General features: G+C 25.3%; 1 protein-coding gene across 1 annotated transcript; it reads right to left on the minus strand.

Annotated features, from left to right (window-relative positions):
• Positions 1–5814: 5814 nt before the first annotated feature.
• On the minus strand, positions 5815–11451 carry LOC135928584 (lathosterol oxidase-like). The gene is made up of 4 exons (XM_065465040.1): positions 11207–11451; positions 11030–11162; positions 6285–6692; positions 5815–5981 (listed from the first exon to the last, which is right to left on the minus strand). Exons 1-4 carry the CDS (start codon positions 11414–11416, stop codon positions 5815–5817), a joined length of 918 nt encoding a protein of 305 aa, XP_065321112.1. The 5' UTR covers positions 11417–11451.
• Positions 11452–13730: the final 2279 nt, after the last annotated feature.

The raw sequence follows: 13730 nt of genomic DNA on the forward strand, positions 1-13730 counted from the left end.
GAAAAAATAAATTTGGCCAACTGTCGACGGAAAATCGGAAAATAAATCACATATGATATTACTACAATTACGTAATTAATACATGCAATATTATATTATGTATAACATACAGTGTATATTATTATTTTTATTTAGAATAAATATCAAAATATTTATCATACTATACCTTTTTAAATTTAATAATATACTAAATATTATTTATTTCTATTCTCAAAAATTAAAATTAATAACAGCCTTCTATTTCTAAAATTGAAAGAATGAGATGAAAAACATTTTAGATAATCTTTAATTAATTAATTCCATCTTTCTTATATAAATATATTGATTTTAATAAAGAAATCAATCAGGGAATTATTTAATTTTTTTTAAAGAAGCATATTGTTCAAATCATTTTCTCTAATATATTTTTTTTTCTTAAATAAGGGAAAATAGTTTAACTAAAATTAACGGATTAATATTTTTAGGTCGAAATATTCCAAATAAACATTGTATTTAATGAACTTCGGAATTGGTTACGGTTTTTTTCTCATTTCTTTAATTAATCACATATAAAAGAAGTTGCATTTCATTATTTTTTTAGAAAGGTGCCAACTAGACTTGCCATAATTTTAAGCCCATTTGCGGGATCCAAATATTAACGTGTTAAAAAGCGGGACAAACGTTATTATTGATCTTTATTTAAATTACAAATTTGTCAATCTATTTCAATGTTAGTCATATTTTCACAAGTCAAAATTTATAAAAAAAAAACAGAGACAAATTCTTATATATTTAGTCGATATTTCATTTAACAGCTGATTTTCTTTCGCGACTCATTTTTAGAATCTGTTGGACCATAATTCTAAGAACTATTTATTTTTTTCATATTAAGTTTAGCGCTCTGAAGTGATATTTGTAGGGCGAATTATGATTATAAAATTAGGTTATTTTTATAGGGCTGGGGCTTGATTATATTATAATTTAAAATTCTTCCATTTTTGGATGAAATAATTTGGAGGTATTTTTATTTCGTTTCATTAAAAGTTATACCTTTCCTAATATATTACATAATTATTTTGGAGATAATATCGGGGCTAAAATTTATATTTGCTTCGACTTTGTCAATAACAGATCAAAACATTTAGCGAAGATTTTACTAGAGAACTTATAAAATCTATTATCATTGTCATTTGATTCAAATTTTTTATCATTTTATCCTATTCACATAAGATCATGCCAAGATCAACTACCATCTTCTTAAAAAAAATGATTTTAAAATTAATGTATGTCTTAATAGAAAATAAGTATTCTAGAGCTGATATTTAAAAAAAATATATACATTATATATAACATCAGGAATATATCAAAACCACTTCATGGATACGTTCTAAAAATTTATTCATTACTTATCATATATATATATATATATCTGTAATTATTTGAGCTCTATTATTCGCTAATCTGTTGAATTTTGTATCATAGGTAGCTATTTATACTATATCAAATGGCAAAGGAAGGATAGAAGGAAATATTTTTTATTAAGTTATTTGAAATAATTTTTGAAGTTTTTAAATCATTTTACTTTTGGAAAATAGGAAAAATTATGCTAATTTTATATAAAAATGAATTTAAAATTTATAGGAATTGATAATCGATTATTCTTGTCAATTTTGCGAGAATTTAAAATTTTAACTCTTTTTCGGGATATTTAATCATGTTTTTCTGCGAGGCAGAAATATATTTAGCGGGAACAAAGCAGGATGTATGGCAGATCTAGAGACAACCGGAAGGAAAAAATAAAATTTTTATTTCATAAAGAGAAGAACAGAAAAGTAATAAAACATTTTTAAAATTAAAAATAATATGAATAACTTTTATTTCCAAATTAAAAATTATTTAATAAACTAATATAAAAAATCTAAGATATGTCGTCGCATCCATAATAAAACAATCTAAATAAATTTTTTTTATAAAGACACCTATTATTATCCATTAAAAAAAATTGGATTCAAGTTTTTGCAAAGAATATTAAAGCATTTTAAAGTGATCGATATAAGTTCAATTCAACAAAGGGATAACAAGGGTTATGACATAATAATTGCAATGATTCTATTTTAATTATAATTAATCTTTTTAAAATGAAGTTTTCTAGCTTATAATTAATTATTAAAGGTTTATTTGCTTTTTAAATTTTAGTTTTTTTCAAGGCCTTAAGAAATGAAAATTTTTTTTATCCGAAAAAGATCTTAATATATTATAAAACAATTAGGAGCCATTTGTTTTTACATTTCTACTATATTAAAAATTCACAGATAAACATTAATCATAATAAAGTATATAAATCTAAGCAATTTTTTATATAATATAAAATGTATTGGAATTTAAATTGTAAATATTTCTTCGGATTGCTATATGATTCGGGGTTTCCAACGCGAAATTGATAAAGAATATTCAAATATTAAATTTAAGCCTAGAACTAGCTTCTATGACATTATAAGAAGTTAAGTTTGTAAATTAATAGTTAAAACAAATTTGTATGAATTTCGTGAAAAGAAACGTAGAAAGGTTAAAAAAATATATATATTAAATTTTTTAATTTCAAGGGATAAATCTGAATTCAGTGGATATATTAAATTTTAAGAATATATGGGAAATAAATCTCTTATACTTAAATATCCTTAATTAAAGAATTATTCTTGCCAAACCCATCCCTGATTAAAAACTCCTTAGGGTAGGGGCTTTTTATTTAACCTGGGTACCGGATTTTAATTTTTTAAATACCCGGGCAGGGCCGTATATTTTAAATCGTCATTAGATATAAGAATTAAAAATAAATGTAAAATATTTTTAAAAAATTAAGGTTGGGCCGGGCAAATGTTACCTCTGTAGGTCTCTGGTTTAAATCATGAATATCCAACATAATAGACGATACTTTTTATTTTAAATTAATAGCCGTCTAGCATATTCTTGTGCCAACTAAAAAAATAGGATTAATAGATAGAAACAAGTTCCAATACTGAATATTACTAGAAATGGAGTTCTATAATAGGCTCTTAATTTTTTTTAAAGGATATTTTGGTTTCAGAGTCCCATAGATCTCTAACCAATGATACCGATGCTCTCCTGACAGTAGTGCAGCAAAAATATTTCCATGGGGAAAATCCTAAACCTAACGATTTATAATTTTTATTTTGCATTTTAATAATAGGCACACCGTAAAGTTGAACAAACGATTTGAAACTTTAATTCTATGATGCATGCAAATATATATCCCCATTATCATAAAATTTTAATTGAAGTTTAACTTCATTTTAAAAAAATTATGATATTTTATAACATTATACTTAAGTATGTTTGATTTTAAATTTGTTAATTTAATATTTGTAATAATTCTTATATAATGGAATATAATATTGCAATTTTATTCGAATTTTGAAGATAATAAATTAAGTTAAATATTGACTTGAAATCTAGCAAGGAAAAAGATCTAGTTTTACTTTGAGATTTAGCTAATTTATTTGGTATTAATTATTCATAGAAATCTCCCTTATATAAATTTTAAAAGGCCAAACAATTTAATCATTTTTGGCCTGTTTTTAATCTTATTACGTGGTAAAGAGACCTTTCATCAGTGCATGTACTTAAATAGATAAGGTAGCTAATATAAATAATAAATTTTTATATTATATAAGTAATCTAAAAGCGAGAAAGCGCTTCTAAATATTTTTTAAAGGAGAATACTTGATTCTGTTAGAATTCTCATACCAAAATTCAAAATCATGAGAATTTATCAGATCCTTCAAAATCATTAGAGTAAAACTTCAAGATTTTTTAATGGCTGAGTGGGTAGGAGTTAATATAAGGAATAAAATTACCTTTTTATCTCCAACCATATGTGCATCGATATTCGCAAGATTCGATTGACTTAGAAATTTCAATCATAATTGATTTAGTGTGGAATTATTGGATTCAATAAAATGGTATAGTTTATTCTTTCTTTGAATTATTTGATGTGATGGCATATTATTGGTTTTTAACTATAGATATATAATATCATTCATTCAGACAGTTGCTCTACGACCCGTCATGAAGAGAACTCATGTAAATTATGCAAGGATTATTTTTCATTAGCAAGGAAGCCGCAAAACCTTAATATATATATAATTAGATTCGACAATTTTTCATTATTAGTTATAAATCTAAAAATGTACTATAAAATTTTATGAAAATAATATGTAAAATAAATACCCTTTTACACAATGACCTCCTGATGATCTAAAACACATTAATGATTCAATTATAAAAATGGATATTGGATATGTATGTTGCCTAAAGAGTACTACTCTAAATGTTTAATTACGCTATTGCATCAACCCCCCCCCCCCAGTGTGTGTGTTATAGAGCCCTGGTTCCACTTATTGGATTTAATTCCGTTCCGGAAATTCCAAATTGTCTCTAAAATTAATCACACAAAACAATTCTCTTATATATTCGTTGTAGTAATTTTGTTAGAACCGTTTCCTAGAAATTTTAAGAAAATTCCTATAAATTTGGAGAGAAGTAGTCTAGTTTCTAGATTTTTTTGTTCGGGATTCTGGAAATATATAAAATAGTACAAAAAGAGCAATAAAGGTGTTATCTTGTTTAAACGGCTCAAATGTAGGAATATAATAGTGTATGATAATTGCATAAATAAATTTTCAATACAAAATGTCATAATGTATATTTATGAAGAATATAATAAAAAAAAGATATATCTTATACGTGTTAATTAATTTTCTAAGACTTAATTTTACTGAGTTCTGAAACTTGAATAACAGGGTACATTGGCCTTTTTTTTTAGCCGAACACAAATTCGTTTTTAAAAAATTGTTCAAAGCCTCTGATAAGTAGTTTATATTAAAAAAATTAATTTGTAATGAATTATAAATAGTCAGGCTCATCGATAGATAGCTTCCCATCCCATCCAAAATATGCTAAATAGAAATGTGAAAATTAGATATCATTTTATTTGAATATATATTTATATTACATCTCAACCCTTTTTCTGCCATTAATTTTAGCTAGTAAATAAAGGATAAATAAATGATAGCATTCAATATTTAAAGATTCCTAAAAGGTTTATATAATCTAAACAACAATATAATCGTGTCCTATGGTGTCTTTAGGAAAAAAAATTTTAAAATACAATTTTTTTTTACAAAATATATAATATACAATAAGAATAATAAATAGCATAAATGTTGTAGTACACATTCTTATTATCTTTTAAAGTCATAATAAGGTTGGCTACTATTTAACATTTTTTTGATTTTCCGAACAGAAATTGAGCAAAAAGAAAACGAAATTTTAAAGCGTATAATATAAATATATTTTTTAAAAATTCACGATTATAGGAGAGAAAACTCTCATACAAAACTTAAAAATTTTGATGTTCTCCGCAAATATATTTTGAATTTGGGTTTAGCATAGGAGATTGGATTATAAATAATCGTAGCAAAAACAAGATTTAAAATTGCAACTTCCAATTTTTTTAAAAATAAATTAATCTATTCAATTCTCTAAAATTAAATGTTAAAAACCGGATTATATAAGGAATTTTTGAGGAAAAAAAATGGAGATAGTATTAGAAATAAAGCATCAAAAGACTTTGATTTCTACCATCATTATGATTAGTACAATAGAACTATAAAACTTATAAAATATATATTTAGGTTACAAAATTCTCAAGAGTCGAACCAAAATCATTTCATAAATATTTGATATCGAATGGCTTGTTATTACATCAGGGAAATAATAAATATTCCTGAACTGCGAATATATTCTTATTCACATTCAAAGTACCTTCTTCTTCCCTTCATTCGTCACTTTCTCGTACCCTTCTCTTTTCCGTGATGCATCATTGGTGGAACAATTGATCCCATTCACTTGATTCAATATTACTCTGACTAAATCGGCCGGTCCGGTGCCGTTCCAACTAGAGGGATCTTTGTAAGTCCTACCTGGTAAAAATAATAAGTAATACAATTACAAGTCCATGGATTGATTGGTATTTTTTTACAAGAGTATTGTATTAGTATAAAAGGTTAAGAATTCGAATCCGGAATAATTTACTGGAATGGATTTACTTTTATTTTTTATGCAAATTTTTTCAATGGGGGCTAAACTATAGTTCTATTTAAAAGGGAATTTTTATTCATATCCCAAAATTTTCAAGTATAAACAATTTAAAATTATATATCAATTTAAGACGTTTTTAAAAAGTGCACTAAGCTTTAAACTTACACAATAAAGATAAACCTTACCTATACGGTCCCAAATAGTTGTAAACTGCCCATAATTATAACGATAAAACAGATGGTGATCGGTGTGATGGGCGGCGCCATTGATGGCCCACTTTAGCCGTGTGGGAACCGAATAAACCCCGTCGTGGATACTCACGGTCCACACGTTAACGCTTACGAAGAGAAGGAGGTAGAGATGAGAAGAGAGAGGAAAAAGGAAGGGATAGATATGGTAAGGGAGGCTTTGGGCGAAGCCATCAAGAGGGTGAAATGCATGGCTGGCAAAGGGGGTAGGCACTTTCCACTTGTGATGTTGCTTGTGGAATTTGATATAAACTGGGGGGTAGTGAAGCATCCGGTGGATCCAGTATATCAGAGCATCAGTAAAGGCTATGAAGCATATGGCTTCCATCACTAGACTGCAGTAACCTGATTTAAGTTTTTTTTAAATTAAAATCATTCACTTAATTGAATTTCTAAACGAGTTGGATAGAGGTTAGTTACCAATATATAAAAATAGCACAATATTTGTTTATTTTTAAAATATAAATAATTAAAGATGGAAATTGCTCATTATTACACAATTGCGTATAATATAAAAATATGGAAGAATGAATGGGGCAGAAGTCCCGGGGTGTCTTGTAATATTTTAAGGGTAGAAAAATTTTGGTTCCTGAATATTATTTTCGATTTCCTTTTTTTGCTGTATAAATTTCACTTTTGTTGTTATTTTGTATCACGACAATTCGGCGCGTATCTAATACAGTTGCAATTTTAAATTTATTAGTATAAAACAAAAGGGTGATTAAATAAAAATTATTTTGAAGGTTGGTCCTATTAATTATTTCTTATTTTTTTTTCTCAATTTTATTTACTAATATTGCGTAATATCAATAAAAAAATTTATTCAAAAAAAATAATAAACCAATATTTATGCCCTGAATTCTTTGTGAACCAATTTACCATGCTTTAAGGTATGTTGATTAGTGTTGTTAAACGATCCGATTAAAATCCTAGCCAAAATCATTTTATGTAAGCCTGGAAATTTTGCGCATAAATGGCAGAAACTTCTATCTCGAATCTCACATGTTATTTGGGCCAAATTCTTAATCGGCCATTTTTAAAAATAGATCCAAACTTAACAACATTAATGTTGATCCAAAAAAATTCAAATTATTTTTTAAATAAGGGATTAACAGGAGGGAAGTCTTATTCTAGAGGTGGCATTTTTCAATCGCATCCAACGATTGTACTAGTTTAAAATATAATTATCGACAAAATATTTTTCTCTTTAAGACTGTCTCATTTTATAGATTTATTTAAAATCCTTAAACTAATTCTTTTAATCAATTTAAATCAGAGTTTCAAACCGAACCGCCAAACCGAAACAAGCCGTTATAAATTTCTGAACAGTCACCGTAACCGAACCTTAAATATTTTGAACCGAAACCAGTTCATAATGGTTTTAAATATAATTAATTTGAAATTATTAACCTAAATTTGAAATTTTAATTTTCCCTCGAAGCCATTTAAATTCGTGATTTTTTTTTCAAATTAAAATTTTTAATACAAATAAAGCACCATTATACTTTATATATTCAATTTAAAGAGATTTTAGTTAATAAGATAAGAAATAATCTTCATGGTTAAATAAGGAATTATAAAAAATTAATAAGATTTTTCTCTAAGATTAATATATTTTTTTTGGATCAACATTAGTAAATAAAATTGAGATTTTTGTAAAAAAATGAAAAATATATTAATAGACCAACCCTCAACATGACCTCTATAATGAAACTTTTATTTTATACTAATAAATTTTAAATTGCAATAGGGAAGTGTCACCGCGCTGAATAGACCGCCGAATAGTCGCCGCACCAAATTTTCAGCGCCGAATTGATGTTGAACCAATTTTAATTTCCTTTTTCCTCAATTTAATTTTCTTTGTAAATTGAGGTTTTTTTAAAAGTACCATCAAATTAATTTCGTTTTGTGTCGCCAAATACCTCAGCGAAAAGTCCAGAACACATTTTTATTGTATTTTATAATCTAGAGTAGAGGTTTTATTTTTTTAAATCTAGCCATTTTTAAAAAATATATATTTTTTAGGACCATGCGCGTATCCAAGAATTTACTTGAAAAGGAAAAGTGTAAGGGTGGGGTGGGGGGAATAATTTAAATAAAAATAAACTAATACATCCTGAAGTTATTATTGAATATCTAAAATTTATTAGGACTATTGATTAAAAAGAATAACAATCACTAATACCTAAATATCTGTAAATTTTTCAAATATAAATCCTAGGGATCATTTTAATGCAACAACAAAAATGCTGATATATAATATTAAGCGAATATAATCGGCATATAACCTCGATGCTAAGGATAGTTTTCGGTTTAGCCATTCATGGAATTGGCAAAAATAGACTATTTATGAATAAATATGTATTGCAAAAAAAAAAATTCTATAAAAAAATATAAGTTTTCTTTGAGCATTTAAAATGATAAAAATATATGAGAATTAATTATTAGAAAAAAAGGTGGCCCAATTTCAAATATATATAAATTCAATCTAATTCCTGAGATATCATTTCTTATATTAAGTTTTGATTTTAAAAAAAATGTTCTTTTATTTATATGAATGATGGATATAGTGGCTAAAATATATAATTTTATCAGGAAAATACTCTTCGATTTGCAAGGAAAGTTGCATGAATCAAGAAACTTTTATTTATTGGACTTAAAAATTATTCAAAGAGTAGCATTGTTAAAAACCTCGATTTTTTGGCATTTGTAAAATATGGATAATATTTAGAAGATAGAGATTCTGGGGAAAGTTGGCAGATGTTAGATTTCTTTTGGCTATATCTTGAAGATTAAGTTTTGATTAAAATTGATAATAGCCATTTTATTTAAATTGGCTAAATTGAGACTTTTAACAACACTAAAAAAGGAGGATGGGATAAAATAGAATTATCTTATATTCTTCTAATGTTCTTATAATATTAGAATAATGAGTTTTATGGTGCAGTATGCAAATATCAAATATTCATAAGGACCTGCTTTAACTTTGAACTCAACAATCACATAATTTATGAAATTTCTCAGACATTTTATCTATTTCTTTAGGCTCTAATCGGATTTTCATTTCAACTAAATTGATATCATCTCCAGCCCGATTCTAGATCTATTAAAAATAATTACAAACTGACCCCCCTTTATTAAATTCTTTTGATTTTTGGGAAATACTTTATATATTTTGTGGATAAATTTTTAAAAATAAGAATGCTATATCAGGTGCAATTCTAGATTAACTTTTTGGGGGGAGGACAGGGGCAGTTAAGAATTTTTTTTTAACATCATAGAACAAATATTTGAGTTATTTGAACACAAAATTGAAATATACAAAAAAGTATAATTATGATTAAATATGTTTATAAAATTAAATGGAAGATAAGAATTGACTTAAAGTTGAAAAGGAATAAATTGATTTAATGATTTTACAAATATTATATAATAACATTGATATAGTTTAATGATATAAGAAGTTTATGGAAGATAATATTTATATAGAAAGTCTAGATGCCTGCATTCTTTTTGATACTCCATATTTTCTAGACATAAATAAATTAAAACCTTTATTGGAAATTTGTAATATTACTGAAGAGGGTTTAGTAAATAAAATTGAAGTGTTGTTATACAAATTATTTGTAAAAAGTTAGAAAATTATAAAGATTGTAATATATCAAATTTTTATACCCATACAAAAATGCATTTCCAAATATTTTTCAATCTGATCAGGTTATTATTTGGATCATTCACATCAAATTGTGAGCAACATTTTCATCATTGAAGAGAATTATCATCAGATACACTTTCGACATAATGATGTTTTTATTAGGACATGAAAAATACATAAATGAAACTAGTAACTTTTTAAAATAAAATACATCTCAACCATTGATCATACATAATATTAATTTAAATATAGTTATAAATAATTACATATATTTTATAAATGAAACCCTAACATATTATATAAGCATGATTAAACAATATCATTTTTATTATATAATATAATCATTAAATCAACTTATTTCTTTTCAACTACAAGTCTATTCTCATCTTCCATAACCTAAATATTTGTTCTATGGTGTTAAAAAAAATTCTTAGCAGTCCTTCCTTTTGTTTACACCCACCACCCAATGGGTGAAGCTAGAATAGGGCCTGTATCATCTTTTGCAATAGATTGCATTACCAGTAAAGAAAATTGAGTTATTTTAACAAGTTTAGTAAGGTGTTTTTTTTTCTGTAGAGAAGTTTTTCAGGCTATTCTGCTATTTCTCCAGTTTCATTTATAATGGATGCTCTAACTTCATTAAATCAATGTATACATGATAAGGCCTTTTTTTTTAAATATTTTTTATCAAAAATTTTTAACTCTGGAGGATACAGTGATTTGTCCATCTGCCTAATGGCTAAATGCATTAGACAAGAATGATTTTTTTTTACCTTTAAACTGGGTTTTCATTTTGATTATTTTATGTCCCAGTTGACTCTTTAAAATTTATATTTTAATGGCTATATTTTGCAAACCATTTGAAAAGGAAATATAAATATGAGCAATAAATATTGATCCATTTTCTTAAAAAATAATTTTAGGAATGGTGAAAATATATAATTAAATTTTAAGCTCAATATAATCTTTAGAATTAGTGTCATGATAACATTTTTGAAAAAATTCGAATTATTTTTTAAAAAATTACCATATTTGGATAAAGTAAGATTATCATATAATTTGCTATACCCTCTAATTTCAAGCATAAAAATCACCAAGGTAGGTATACTCATCAGTGGAATTGATCTTAGGGCATAATTAATTTCTAGAAAAATTTGATCCTAAATATTCATTTAAAAACTTACTCTAAATTAAAGAAAATAACCTTTAAAAATAACGGATGCTTTTTCAATGTTTGGTCAAATACAAAATAATAACTAAGGGTTGCTGCAAGAATATATATAAGTGCAGCACCACTATTAACAATCACAGTTAAAGATAATAGCTGTCGCCAAATATTATTCTCTGGCCAGTTATTAGAATATATAAAGGGTGATAATATATATTTATCACAATAGTTTAGTACAATATTCATATTTATTCTTAAAATTTAAGAATTTTTTTGAAAATAAAAAACTACAGGTGATTTAAATATCTATTCTACCACTAAGAAAATAAATTTATCTCAAATGTTAAAATTATTATGTCTAATCATTGAATAAGTTTAATTATCTGATTATTATAAAAGGTTATTATCGTATAAGTTTAATATAACTTATTTTTAATAGGTTTTATACTATTCTTAAGTATGTCTAATATTATATTTTAATCAGTGGCGTAGCTAGGAATTTTTCTTAGAGGGGGTCCATACATATAAAAGCCTGGGTGGCTTCGCCCCCCAGACCCCCATTAACGAGCCTTCGGCCCTTTTCCCCGGCCTTCGGCCGATTTAATCTTACAAATCATAACCATATCTTCTATAATATATAATAAATACATTTTTTAAATGTATCAATAATATGTTATTATAATTTAGTAGACCATTCTCAATGACTTTATAATAATACTATCCAGAATAATTTCAATAGTAATATAATCCTTTAACAAACATCAAAACCAGAAAAATATAAATATTAATGGCATTTATTTATTATAAAGTCACTTTTAAGTCTTTTGAACGTATATACTAGAAAAAAGATTTAGCTCTGGGAGGGGTCCAAACCCGAAAACCAGCCCCGTAGCTACGCCACTGATTTTAATATAAAAAATACCAAATATTCATATCATTTATAAAGTAGTATTAGAGTTTTGGCAAAATCAATTAACTGCTGTTCTTAAAAATACTAAGATACTTTTGACAATTTTCATCAAAAATTCTAACAACTTTAAAATAAATAACTAATGTAAAAATTATTTTGGGTAAATTAAATCAAATGTCATTATTATTTTATAAAATGTATAGCAATATTCACATATTTATCATATTCAAGATAATACTTATTTAACATATTCAAGAAAATAGTTTTGGGTTATTCTTATATCTATATATGTAAAATGTAATTATTCATAAATATTAAAACAGAAAATATTTGGTAAGATTATGTGAGTCATAATTACCATTGGCTTTTAATTTGTTTAACTTTCATATAATTGGTTAAATTTTCATTTCTTATAAAATATTTTTTCCTCGAATGATATTTTTATTATCGAAAACCATTGGTTGTTAATTTTTACAAATTTTTTTAGCCATTTTATGTTAAATGATAAATAAAAATGAGATAAACATGATAAAATTTAAATAAAAGGAAAGGCAAATTGGGAAAATTTTTTATAATTATAAAGATGCCATGCAGATTTGTAATTTAAATACCTTTTCCAATTGTTTTTCTTACCTAGATTGTTTACTTTTATGAATTATTATTCTGAATTTCATATTTTTCTATTTATTATACATGCAAATAACAATACAAGACATTTTAAATATAATATTTTTTAGTACCAAATATTTATCAATTTATTACAATATTAGTTTCGGTTTTGGATATAAAAAACATCTAAAAAATTACAAGTGATAAAAAAGGTTAAATAATTCATACACTGCCTCAATTGTTAATGCTTTTTATAATGGTTTTTAAAAACCACACAAGGGAATATAATTCATTTTAGACAATGTTTTTTAGAGTAGAATAATAAGGAAAATTTGTAGTTTTAACCAAATCAATAATTCTCGAAGAAAAGAATATAAACGACTAACAAATCATAAAACTATATTGTGGTCAGAGCTTCCACTTAGATAACATTATGGATGCTAGATAAGTAATCGAGGAAATTATTGTGAGATATTAATTTTTTAAAAGATTATCTTCCTTATTTAATTATATATAAACGACTAGACAGTTGACCATTATTGTTCATCTAAATTATGCAATCAAATGCTCTCAGCAGCAAATCTTAAATTACATGGCCACACAAATAATAGATACTGGATATTTTACAGTCATAGCTACGACACTCACGAAATCATATTAGAATTTATTATGCTAGATTAATTGATAAAATAAAAACACTAAAAATCTTTAGTATAAATAATTATGCAAATATATTGAAGCATTGAGTTATTTACCCGGTAAGGATACCATATTAAAGGAATCATTTCGTATCTAGAAAATAAGTACCAGAGTGATATGATGAAAGCAATTAAAATTTTATTTATTATTGTAGCACCACTAGTTAGTATATTATGTCTTAAAATAATAATAATTTGTAATAATATCATATTGATGTATTAAATATTTAACTATAAACTCTTTTTCAAGCTTTCCAAAATATAATAAGAATTACATCATTGTGGGATGAATAATAAGATGTTTAATTTTTAACAATATTTTTTGTTAAAATAAATAGATGGC

Source organism: Gordionus sp. m RMFG-2023, chromosome 4 (genome assembly GCF_954871325.1).
Source record: "Gordionus sp. m RMFG-2023 chromosome 4, tfGorSpeb1-WG-v2, whole genome shotgun sequence".
NCBI classification, from domain to species: Eukaryota; Metazoa; Nematomorpha; class Gordioida; order Chordodea; family Parachordodidae; genus Gordionus; species Gordionus sp. m RMFG-2023.